The sequence below is a fragment of the Sorex araneus genome, chromosome 4 (assembly GCF_027595985.1).
Source record: "Sorex araneus isolate mSorAra2 chromosome 4, mSorAra2.pri, whole genome shotgun sequence".
NCBI lineage: Eukaryota > Metazoa > Chordata > Mammalia > Eulipotyphla > Soricidae > Sorex > Sorex araneus.
The window spans coordinates 78,798,232-78,811,814 of record NC_073305.1 but is presented as its reverse complement, the minus strand read 5'-3'; the positions used below and the strand labels follow the sequence as shown (position 1 = coordinate 78,811,814).

General features: G+C 39.7%; 1 protein-coding gene across 1 annotated transcript in view; it reads right to left on the bottom strand.

Annotated features, from left to right (window-relative positions):
• Positions 1-5,607: 5,607 nt before the first annotated feature.
• The window catches only part of CDC5L (cell division cycle 5 like), a 55,027-nt gene continuing 47,051 nt past the window's right edge, over positions 5,608-13,583 (bottom strand). The window contains exons 15-16 of the mRNA XM_004605833.2: positions 9,944-10,156; positions 5,608-8,643 (exon numbers count right to left, since the gene is read on the bottom strand). Coding sequence (XP_004605890.1) covers positions 8,539-8,643; positions 9,944-10,156 — 318 coding nt within the window. The 3' untranslated portion in view covers positions 5,608-8,538. The remainder of the gene's footprint in view (positions 8,644-9,943; positions 10,157-13,583) is intronic.

Below are 13,583 nucleotides of genomic sequence, written 5' to 3'. Positions count from 1 at the left end.
ATAATCTCCAAAGAAATTTTAAAATTCAAAGCAAAAGGCTTACAAGAGACAAAAATTGTAACTTTAGAGAACTTTATGAAGTACAGTATGCAACCTGTTTATATAATAAATAACATAACCTAAAATGGTGGAAGACTTTATAAGGCAATCACTACAGTAATTAATAACCAAAGATAAGAAAATAGAGCCAGAAAGATAGTACGAGAGCTAAGCTATTTGCCTTGAGTATAACAACCCAGGTTTGATCCCTGGCACCTCAGATGGTCCCCCAACACTGCCAAGGGTAATCCCTAAGTGCAGAGTCAGGAGTAAGCCCTGAGCACCCACATCTGCCCCTTCAAAATAAAAAATCAAGAACAGAAAAATATTAGTAATATAATTGGTTGAATGGACATTCACCCCTGTTACATAAAAAAGCAAATAAATCTTCATTTAAAAAATCTATAGATTCCAAAATTTCAGTAAATTCTGTAAAGCAGAAACCATATAGAAATTGTCTAAATTACTGAACCAAAAATTAAAAACACAATGATAAACTACTCTGAAAATATATCACTCATCACAGCTAGGATGTGAACATACCTGATGAATTACTGATAACCAAACACCATCACTGTATTAACTTGTATAGAAACAAAAATTATCGGAAACTGAGACTAGGATAAGAAAATAAGAGACATTACATTTCAACAAATGAAATCTTCTGGAAATATAAAAGTACTTAGTAGAAATCAAGAAAAAGACACATGGACAGCTCCTCTGCTCCTAAAAGACCATGATCCTGGAGGCCCACTAACTACTTTCAGCACCCGGCGGCTTCTTGCAGAATGCCTCTAGACTGTGAACTAAGCCACGGCCCCATGCAGTCCCCGGAGGGGAAGGTTTTTCTCTCTTGGCCTTTCCTTTTGAGGCGGTGTGGTGACTGCCATCTTATAGAGACCATTAACCAGAGGTACGAGCTTGCAGTGAGGCAACTTCTGGCAGAAATTTCTCTGGACTTAACTACTAAAATACCAGAAATCCAAAACCACATGGCTGCTGTTGCAGTCATGCGACCTCATATGCTCTTCATTCTCAGCAATGGAAAACAAATTATTTTCGGCAGGTCTGATTGTTGGGGGAAAATTCCAAATAATAATAGTGACTTTTCTGTTAAAATATTGAATATAATCAAAGAGAGAGTAAAGTGAAAATCATCAGTCACACAGACAGGGGATGGGTGGGATGGGAGGTATACTGGGGTTCTTGGTGGTGGAACATGTGCACTGGTGAAGGGATGGGTGTTTGATCATTGTATGACTGAGACTTAAACCTGAAAGCTTTGTAACTTTTCCCGTGGTGATTCAATAAAAAATAAAATAAATAATTTTTTTCAAAAAAAGAGAAATCAAGAAAAATAAAGTTCAGTTCAGAGAAAACACTTTAAAGTTAAATTTTAAAATATAAAACATACCAATAGTTACAGAACTAATATTATTTCCTAAAAGGTAAATGAACTCAGAAAAAACTTAAATATACTAGTTCTTCCATCGTTCATTAAAGTCTGTAACATAACCATTTTTTTTTTAATTTTTATTAAATCACCATGTGGAAAGTTACAAAGTTCTCAGGTTTATATGTCAGTTATACAATATTCAAACACCCATCCCTTCACCAGTGCCCAAATTCCACCACCAGAAACCCCAGTTTACCCCCCGCCCCCACCCCCTACCCCCTACTATATAACTAATGAATTTCACTTCATTTTTTCTTTACCTTGATTACATTCCATAATTCAACACAAAACTCACTATAGTTGACATAACTCTCTCTCTCTCTTTTTTTTCTCTTTTTCCTTTTCCATTTTTTTTTTTTTAATTTTTCCCCCTCATCCCCCTTCCTGCGCCTCATAGTATGGTGTACTCCACGCCACGTTGGCCAGCGTGGGGCTTTTGCTTAGCTCATAGTCCAGAGGTGGCTGTTACATTAAGAACCTTCAATATTTCAACAAAAACTTACTGTTATTATTTGGAGTTTCCCCCCCAAGTCTGACCTGTTCAAATGGAACCCTTTCACATTGATGACAATTATAAATGTTAAGTTTTGGATTTCTGTATAAAGTCCTGGGAAAATTCTGCCAGAAATTACATATTTCCTCCGTTAGCCGGCGTGGGGCAAAGGCTTAATTCACAGTCTCCATACATGGGTGCAAGCACTTGCTGGAACCCCAATTCCTAAAGCTGTCTCTGGTTCCCGCTTGTTCCACATCCACCGGCTCTGCAGGGGCATGGGCGCCCGGGCCGAAAACCCGGCCGGCCAGAGCCGAGCACGGGCCCGACTAGGGCTGGCTCTGTATCCCGCGGCTGTTTCAAGTTCAAAGCACACATTTTTTTTTTTTTTTCCGCGCCACCAAGTTCGTACCTTCTCAACGGACCCACAAAATGTCGGACACCACGCCTTCTCCCGGAGGGGAGAGAGACCAAGAAGGAAGGTTCTTTCCTCCGTTAGCCGGCGTGGGGCACAGGCTTAATTCACAGTCTCCATACATGGGTGCAGGCACTTGCTGGAACCCCAATTCCTAAAGCTGTCTCTGGTTCCCGCTTGTTCCACATCCACCGGCTCTGCAGGGGCATGGGCGCCCGGGCCGAAAACCCGGCCGGCCGGAGCCGAGCACGGGCCCGACTAGGGCTGGCTCTGTATCCTGCGGCTGTTTCAAGTTCAAAGCACACATTTTTTTTTTTTTTCCGCGCCACCAAGTTCGTACCTTCTCAACGGACCCACAAAATGTCGGACACCACGCCTTCTCCCGGAGGGGAGAGAGACCAAGAAGGAAGGTTCTTTCCTCCGTTAGCCGGCGTGGGGCAAAGGCTTAATTCACAGTCTCCATACATGGGTGCAGGCACTTGCTGGAACCCCAATTCCTAAAGCTGTCTCTGGTTCCCGCTTGTTCCACATCCACCGGCTCTGCAGGGGCATGGGCGCCCGGGCCGAAAACCCGGCCGGCCGGAGCCGAGCACGGGCCCGACTCTGTAACATAACCGTTTAATGCACAGAATATGGTAATTTTACTGACTTTATAAAGCTAGTAAAATTTGTCAAAATTTGGAGGGTAGCCCAACAGACCAGTATGACTCATTTTAAAATGTCATTTTCCAAAATATTAGCAAATCAAATTTTAAGCTACCAGTAGGACAGTCACACTTTGAAGAGTAATGTACTCCAAAGGATAGCACGTACTTCTTTTGAGGGGTTATTGAAAGGATTCTGGTCACATCCACAGGTACTCAGGGAGTAGTCCTGGCTCTGTGCTCAGTGGTCACTCCTGGGAGTGCTCGGAGGATCACAGGTGGTACTGAGGATTGACCTCGAGTAAAAATCTATTAAAATAATGTTTGTTTGTTTGTTTAAGGAAGATAACCATGGGTAGCTGAAGCCCTTAAGCACTGTTAAGTGCATTGTTAGTTTATTATCTGCATATTACTCTATTTCAGAGTACACTTTGCCCACGGAAATGGTTTACTTTGGCTCTTTATCAGTTAATTAGTCTCTCAAAGTTACTGAGTCTTGAATATGCTTCTCAAACATTTAATGAATACCTCTAATAGGATAAGCGTGAATATTAAGTCTCAAAAATTACCAAGTGTTCTGGTAAAGGACACTGGGTTTCAGATACTAACAAAGGGTGATGCATGTCTGCACACTGCTAGGTGGCTATTTTACAATACACTGCAGCTGTAAGCCTTGGATTAGCTTGGGTCATTTTATACTACTTCAAATTCTGAAAACAAATCAAGTATTAATGGTATTAAATCAACTATTTAAACCCACATAATTCAAGTCTATATAAGATGAAAGTGGGGCTGGAGCGATAGCACAACAGGTAGGGCATTTGCCTTGCATGCAGCTGACCTGAGTTCAATTCCCAGCATCTCATATGGTCCCCCGAGCACTGCCAGGACCATATCTCATATGGTCCCCTGAGCGCATGAGCCAGGAGTAATCCCTGTGCATTGTCAGGTGTGACCCAAAAAGCCAAAAAGAAAGTGAAATTTAATTATTTTTAATATAACCAATTCTGTAATAGACTATAAGACGAACACCCAAGAATAGTAGAAATAAGTACCAGGAGGTTGTCACCATGGCTTGGAGGCTGTTCTCTCATCCTGGGCAACTCAGAGAAGGGAACAGCAAGTAAAATGTGGTTGTTGGTCATGTGGGGGAAAGATGATGCGGGCCAAATATAGACTAGAGACTGAACGCAATGGCCACTCAACACCTTTATTGCAAACCACAACACCTAATCAGAGAGAGAGAACAAAAGGGAATACCCTGCCATAGTGGCAGTGTGGGGTGGGGGGAGACGGGACTGGGAAGGGGGGGTGGGATGTTGGGTTTACTGGTGGTGGAGAATGGGCACTGGTGAAGGGATGGGTTATCAAACTTTGTAAGGGAGAAACATGAGCACAAAAATGTATAAATCTGTAACTGTACCCTCACGTTGACTCACTAATTAAAAATAAACTATAAAAAAAAATAAAAAAAAAAATTAAAAAAAGGAAAAAAAATATATATAACCAATTCTGTAAGTTCAAAGATGATGTAATGTTGAAACTCCATTACATTATCACCCACAATTCAAACTAAAAACCAGCTATACAGTCTCTTACGGGGTACCCCAGAGGGGGTGGGTGAGCCCAACCACCTGCCCAACCAGAGCCCCAGCAGCCAAAACCCTCCACAGTTCACAATCACCGCCATGCTCAAGGCCAAACTCCACCACCGCTAGGGACAAGCCTCATCCAGATTTTGATCTGTTGAAAAAAGCAGGTATATAGGTTGTGTGAACAAAATCTCCAAGCCCTCACGGAGTTGGGGATAGGCTACCTCCCCATATCTCCCTGTTCTTCTGGGAACCTGGCAGCCACACCCATGAACTGCCTCTGGTGCCATATAAGTTCATTAATCGACCATGTTCCAAAGACTCATAAATAAATCTCAGAAGAGATCAACAAGCTGTAGGGATGCTTCAGACCCCAGTCACCATCCAGTTAAAATTTAATTCCAGGGCTGGAGCAAAAGCACAGCAGATAGGGTATTTGTCTTGCAGTGTCTAACCCAGGTTCCAATATAGTCCCCTGAGCACCACCAGAGGTAGTTCCTGAGTGCAGAGCCAGGAGTAACCCCTGTGCATCACCAGGTGTGACCCAAAAGCAATACTAATAATAATAATAATAATAATAATAATAATAATTCCAGCTTTATCACCCCATTCAAAATTTTAGAATTCCTGGAGTTTGCAGGTGTGTGACACCTCAAACTATACCATCACTGATATACCAGCAGCAGCATACCACAGTGGATGGGATGTAAAGCAGAAGGCAACCAATCTCAACTAGGAAACTAGTAACACAGGCTTAACAACATATTAGTAATCACTAACACAAGGATTAATGACTCGATGGTAAGATTCAACAATCTTCACACACTTCCTTCTAAGGAAACTTTTTTCATCATTTTTAGTGAATTATTCAGAACAATCCATATAAAATTAATTATTTAGGGCCTACTGTTGGGGCAGGCTTGAGTGCAGTTGGGAAAAATGGAAATGATGGTGATGGGAAGGTGCAAAGGCAGTGGGACTGGTGTTTGAATATTTAATTATAACAAATCATCATGAACAACTTTATAAAAATAATTTTAAAGTTATAAAGTGTATTTGACAAATACACAATACAAACAGCAAACACAGAGCCATTTCTAATTCAAACTTTTTATAAACTAAAAATAGAGGCATATTTTTTCTACAAGAGTAACTCAAAGCAGCAACCTAAGCATTATTCTCACACATTCTAAAAATCAAAACCAAAATCACCTCTGCTATTTAACATTGTTCTAAACATTTTGTCAATAAAACATGCAATGGAAATTTAACTATTAGAAGACACAACGTTCAACTCAAGGTCTACAGATAAAATCAGAGTATCACCTTAAAACTCCTTTTGGAGAAGGAAAAAAAAATCAAGTAACTAAACACCAGGAAAACATAAATACATGGACAATCAGAATACAACATTACTACTGTTCTTGTTTTCCCATGTGTCCCCATCAAGTTTGTATCTTATCCTAATGAGTCATTACCACTGCCTTCATCTGTTTGTTATATGAACCAATTTCCCAATCTCCATCCTGGAATGATATACAATATATTCTAAAACAAATCTGATGGCATTTATTTATAATACTCTTAGCTTCACAGCACAATCTCAAATTCTTTATCATGGCCTTAAAGATATGACTCTACACAGCTAAACTTTATTCAGTATCTTTGTTTTGGGACCACAAACAGCTGCCCAGAACTTACTCTTGGTTCTGTGCTCAAAGATGATCCCTAGTAGTACTGAAGGACCATATGTAGTGCTGGGGAACATAGCATGCCAGGCAAACGCCTTATCCCACTGTACTCTCCAGCCCCCAAATGTCATTCTTTACACTAATGTCATTGTCTTCCTTTCTGCCCACCTAGCACACCAAAGAATGTGCTGGTTCGTTCTAACTAGGTTGAGCTTCCTTTGAGATCTTCTAGTATGGCTTCTAATAACCAGGATGGTTTCTCGAAGATATTAATCACATCTCATCTTAACTACCTCCTCAGAGCCTTTTTGGTCAACCAACCTCAGTGGCAACCCAGTCACTATCACCCACACTCAACTCACTGAACCTAAACTTGATGATCTGATACTTTTCCCTATGTTTATATATGTTCTCCCTAGTGTCACTTTATGAGAACAAGAACTTTTAGCAATTATTCATTTAAACAAATGTGCCTAACATGTAAGAACTACTCGGTAAACGTAAAGTTGTTAATTGTGTCATTCTCAATAGGTTTTAAATTCCACAAAACGAGAGACAGGTCTATTTTATTGTTTTCTCCAGAATTCTTGACAGAGTATTGCAGTTATTAAGTATGGAATGAATCAATGGGTGAATCCCACTCTCACTTTAGTACCTAGTATTCTGTAATTGGCAAACTTTTTTGATGAGTTCAACACACTGCTGGCCTATTCTAAACTTAATCAGTACCCAAATAATTTCATATAGAATTGTTAAGCATTTAATCTTCCCACTTAAATTCATTCTCCAAACTCTATACTTGTGTGACTGTTCTGTGAAAATACATGCAGAACTTGAGGATGAAGTTTGGTAGGCTAAAAACTAATCTTCAAGATGCCTTTTTTTGATTGGGTTTTGGCTTTTGGCCATGTTCAGTGCAAACCCTGCTCTGTGTTCAGGGTTTATTCCTAGGAGTAGACATGGAACATATGGGGTCCCAGGATCTTTTTGTCACAGTCCAGGAAATAGCTCCAAGGCCTGAAGCATATATCCTATATACAAGGTCTGCAGGTTTAAGCCTCAGCGCTGCATAGTCCCCCAAGCACCAACAGGAACAATTCCAAGTACACAGTTGTAAGCAGCCCAGAAACAACACCAAATCCAAAACATCTTTATCAAAAAAAAAAAATAAAAATGTTTACTAGAAGACAAAAGGGAGCCGTAATGATAGGACAGCAGGTAAGCTGCCGGCCTTGCACACAGGCAACTGGACTACATCCCTGGCACCCAAGTCCACCAGGAATTAACCCTGAGTGGCCAGGTGTGATCCAACAAAACCCCCCACACAAGCACCCCCATCCCCGCAAAAATAAAATTAACAGCTCAAATCTTTTTGAGTTTAAATCTTGAGTCAGTTTTAGATTAGAACTTACATAGCTAAGCTAAACACAAGACCTCCACTGAAATTATATTGAAAACAAAAGCCCTGAGGTATTAAAAAGTGATATCCTATCCCTATATAAGAGAAATGACCGTTTCATGCTGAGGCAATCAAACCAGTGAAGTCACAATGGACTGATCTGATCTTAAAAGATTCAAGATACTGGATCATCATTTGGAGTATCACAGTTTCTCATTAAATATGATACAAGAGTATATTTGCTGAGGGATTGCCCTGCAGAGGCAGGGTGGGGTGGTGGGGGGTGGGGTGGGGGTGATGGGAGGGATACTGGGAACAGTGGTGGAGGAGAATGGGCACTGGTGGAGGGATGGGTAAACTATCACTATATGACTGAAATGCAAACACGAAAGTTCGTAAGTTTGTAACTGTACCTCACGATGATTCACTAATAAAAAATTCAAAAAAAAAGTATATTTCCTTAACTGTGTGTATTCTAAGCATCTAATTACAACAAAACAAAAAGGCTACATTCTCAAATTTTTATATTTTGCTTTTATTTAAGTTTACTCACAGGCACACTTTAAAATCAGGCTTTTAAAATTAAAGACCAAATCTAGGGGTAAAAAACATAGTCTTAATAATTTAAATCCTAAGATGTTCTGTGGAGTTAAAGGTTTCATACATAAAGACTGTGTAAGATCTCTATCTTTTAAGATAAACAACCAAAAACCAGTGAGTGAGGCAAATTTGTCAATGAAGAAAAGCATCAGTTTCAACCTCCCAGAGTATGAAAAACAGCAATCTTGGGACTGGGTATAAATTATGCTTCAGAATTTGGACTTCAAAGACTCCTTTTCCACCAGCAAATCAGCATATCTATGTTGAAGCTCCTTTTCTCTGTCCTGCTGTCTCTGAACATCTTCTTTCAGACACTTGAAAAGACAAAAATAGTGAACAGTTATTTCATTTGTAAGCACAGTGAAAATGAAAAGTATCTACGGCAGTTTACCATCTTACAGAAAGCTGACTTAACTCATGACTCTTAAAAAATAAAGCTTTGGACCCAGTAAGAGAGGACAGTGGGTAGGGTGCTTGCCTTGCACTTAGCCAACCTGAATTCAATTCCAGGCATACATGTTCCCAGAGCCCCACCAGAAGTGATTCCTGAGCACAGGGTCAGGAGCAAGCCCTCAGCACTGCCAGGTGTGACCCCAAAGCCACCAAAAAAAAAAAAAAGAGGTAAAAGTTTTCCAAAACCAAGAAAAATAATCACTAGGCTTGCTATAAAACCAGTACAACAGCCGTCCTTTGATTTTGCCAAGTGACTATAATCATGCAAAATCTTTACTATCTCAAACACGTCATTATAATCTTATCAATAACCACAATGCACAAAGGCACTGAATATATCTGGGAAAGAGCTCACATGTACACTTGGAAAAAACATTAAGCCTGGAGAAAAGAATCTTGATATTCCCAGCACTTATGAGATGTAAAACAAAAAGATACCAGGATTTAATATACCTTGGAAAGCTACATAAACAGGATGCAATTAAGCATCAAATCATAAAGATTACCTATCCCACATACAAAACAAAAAATACATAAAGAAAAAGCATTTATATTTAAAGACTGGCCTGGTCTATCCATCTGTACACATGCAATTCTAGATTACAGTCTAAAACTTTAGGATCAGGGCTGGAGCGATAGCACAGCGGGTACGGCGTTTGCCTTGCAGGCGGCCGACCAGATTCAATTCCCAGCATCCCACATGGTCCCCCAAGCACCACCAGGAGTAATTCCTGAGTAAAGAGCCAGGAGTAACCCCTGTGCATCACCGGGTGTGACCCAAAAAGCAAAAATAAATTAATTAAAAAATAAAACTTTAGGATCTCACTGAAATAAAAACAGATAATATATACTTCAGAGACCTACACCAGTGTTTCTCAACTGGGGGCCAGTTGGCCCCCTACAGATTCTCTAGAAGATCCCAAGTGGACTTTACAAGTACAAATCATATAATTGGGGGACAATGCCAGAAGACTAAGGAGCCAACCAGTGGGGTGGGGGTGGGGAGTTAGAACCACAGGAAGGAACAAAGTCAGAAGGGGGGGGGGCGTAATGGCAAGAAAAAGATTCAGACACTGGTGTAGACAGAAAGAAGAGGAGAAAAGGAAAGCACAAATAATTCTTCCCAGCTCCCTAAGCACTGATGCAAGGCAGTCATGTTACCTCTAGCCTCCGGGGGATAGCAGAATCTTCATGTTTCTTGAGTTCTTCAAAAGTGCGTAACTCCAAGTAGGCCTGCTCAATTTGGTCCCATAAGTCATTTAGCTGTTTCATGAGCCCCATGGCACGAGACTGGTAACCCCCAAGCAAGATTTTCATCTTCTTTTCCATCTTTGCAGCTCTTTTGGCTTCTGTTGTCATATGACCCCTATTTATCTGGGGGTTGAGGAAAGGGAAGATCACATGAGCACACAAAAAAATCCAGGCTACATTGGTGATTTCCCGCCTTTTCACACCTGTGGACCAGCACCTGTACTGCACCAGCAAGCTATCTGTGGACTGGTAGTTGAAAACCACTAGGCTAAATATGGATTAAATGGCATTAAAGGCTCATCTGCAGCCTCAAAGCAAAGGACATGGGAATTTCTTATACGTAAGTTGCTATAACACAGTATTAGGCTATGGACTGTCTTACAAATGAAGAATTTTTACAGACTAGTTCTAAATATCTAAATAACTCCACCCGTGATTCTATCTCCCAAAAATTCAGGTCTGCGTTTTATAGAACAAGGAACGCTAATCTCTACTTCTGAAAATAACATTTGCTGTTAGCAGTTACAGTGATTTGGAGTCTGACTGAGAGTGACCCACCTTCACCATCTATGTCTCAAAATTGTATTTTACATTATAGATGTAGTAAACTAAGTATTTTCCAACTAATGTACCATACTGTGATTCAAAACACAAACCCTCAAACTATAAAACCACTATTATGCTATAACTCAAAATTTGGAATAAACTTACAATTACCACATTTAATGCTTTTTTCATTTGAGGGGTAAAAAAGACACCACAAAATTAAGAGATGATATGTGGGCTACCTCCCAAGGATATTCTAAAATTAAGGGTAAAGAAATTTAAGTGACCTAAACTAACAAAAGAACAGAAGAACATTTTAGAAAGATTTTAATAAAATTAAAAGACCCAGTAGAACTGGGCAGAGGAAAGTCCCACTTTAGAGGAAAGATGGATCAGAGGGAGCAGGTGTACAATGCAGAATCAGTGAATATAACCCCTTCCTTCTCTGCGTGCATGATATACTCAAAAATCTATCACTTTAAAAAAACTTGTGAGGGAAGGAGGCCACACCTGGCTGTGCTCAGGGCTTACTCCTGGCTCTGCACTCAAGAATCACACCAGTGGGCTCAAAGAAGCATATGGGGTGCCAGAAATCAAAAGCAGTTTGACCATGTACCCTTGTACATACAAGCACCGTATCTACTGTACTGGGTGTAAAAATTATTTTTAAAAAGTTTTCCTCAAGAGCACAGCATATTAGATGGAAAGTAGCATAGAAGCCCACTATGCTCAATAAGTGAAAATAGTAACACAGAAGGCTCGCTAGCAATAAACACTCAGTAAATCCTGACAATGTCTTTAATATCACCTTTGTGGGATTTAACAATTTCTACAAAATTTCTGTTACTGAACTATTTTTTGATAATTCCATTTACCATTTTGTTTTAACAAGCAATATAAAATATTTTTGCCTGCTAAGGGAGCAGGCTTGAGGGGTGGGTGGGAAACTGGGGACAATGGTACAGTGAAAGGTCACACTGGTGGTGGAATCGGTGAAGGCCTGAAACACCATATTATCAACAACTTTGTAAACCATGGTGTTTAAGTATGGGGGGGTAAAAGGGGAGGGGGAGTGCTCCTCAAAACAAAATGTACATTTTATTAAAAATGTACTTTATACTTGTCCATCTCCACATCAGTTTTAAGTCAAAGTCAGCTAAGTGTACAAAACTGGAGGTAGCTAAATAACCAGGAGGGACAACCACATGTTGCAAGTGTGTACCTTTAAGAACATGAAAGACATCTGCCTTGCACACAGCCAACTCAAGCACCACATATGTGGTCCCCCAGGCCCAACCAAGAATGATCCCTGATCACAGAGCCAGGAGTAAACTGTGAGCACAGTAATGGAAAAAACAAACAAACAAAGCATAAAATGTATATAAGGAATATTTAAATAGTTTTTTAAAAACTACTCATAGCTGGGGACCAGAGAAATTGTACAGCAGGTAAGGTGCCTGCCTGGCACACAGATCCCTGATGTCCCATATGGTCCAAGCACTGCCAGGAATAATTCCTGAGTGCAACCAGGAGCAACCCTTGGGCATCATCGGGTGTAGCAAAAAAAAAAAAAAAATCCACATTCACAGTTTCAGTATTTTATAAACACTGTTAATCTTTTATTCCTTCACAATTTGCCTGAAAGATAAATCCATGAATACAATTCTTGATAAAGGGGGTTCTTTTCCTTTAATAAACAAAAGTTCTACGGCAAACATGTCTCTCAGAGCCAATAAACTCTAGAAGTCAGGCCACAGAGCATACTGGGTGACAGACACCCTTTCTACCTGGCATTGCCAACCAGATGTGCTGAGGTGCCACATGCCATTAGCTTCAGTACCTCCGCTTCTCTATCAGTTAAATGGCAGTCACTGCTCAAAGTCATTTGGAAACGTAGATAATGCACTTTTATAAAAGTGCTTCCTCAGCCGCCCAGTGAGTAGCCCTGAGTCAGTCATCAACAACTATTAGCTTTGATGACATCTTATAAGTCTAAGAATGTAATAATGTTGCTTCTAGTTCTAATGGACAAACAGATTAAGAATGAGCTTCACAGCCTTCTTTAAAATTCATACTTTAATAAATGATGAAGCAGAGCACCCCCTTCCTAGAAATAAAGCAAAGAAAAATAGCCAGATTTAAGTAAACAATGTGCCTTCTGAGGACTACACTAAGTTACACAAATTAGAGCATGTCTTTTCAAGCAATAGTCTCCAACCAGGCTAAACAATCATGATGAGGAATTCTGGTTTAGTCACAGCTAGCAATATAGACCATTACCACTTATGTAGGCCTGCCAAAAAGTCCTCATTCCCCATATCAAGTAAGAGTGATATTCAAGCTCCTTACACCATAGTTCAACATTCTTAAATGCCAACATCTTATGATATTCAAATCTAATTAACAAACTCAAATATACATTGCAAAAACCTTAAGAGCACAGCATTTCAAATTAATATAGACAGGGCCTATGTAAAATGAGTTATATGTCATTTACACAGGTTAAGAAGTAACTCAACGATCTATATTCTCTTCTATACATCATGGATAGTCTAGTCCTACTTTGAAGTATAACATAATATTCAGACTTACAAAGTGTTTAATTAGTCATCAATTAGCATGACTAATATGCCCTAGTGACTTTTACTTTTTATCTGGGAATTACTTCATCTCACTTTTCAAGTCACTTTTTATTCCCCAGCTACCAAAGATTTTGAAACTGCAAGTTGCCAGCTTGAGTTTAATGCCATAATTTTAGGTCAGTTTTCTGGCTCAAGTACTGTGATAAGAGTGCAAACAACTATGGAAATAAATTACACCAATTTAACAAAGTTAGTCATTAAAAGTATTTTTTAATCTTTTAAATTTCAATTTTAGCTTTATCTGATCATTAAATGCAAAGGAAAATATGCAAACACTTTTAAAAAAAAAATGCTCACTCTATGTCTGCTCAATAAACTTTAGGAAGAAAAAAAATATTAGCCTGTACCAGGTGGTCTTTTTT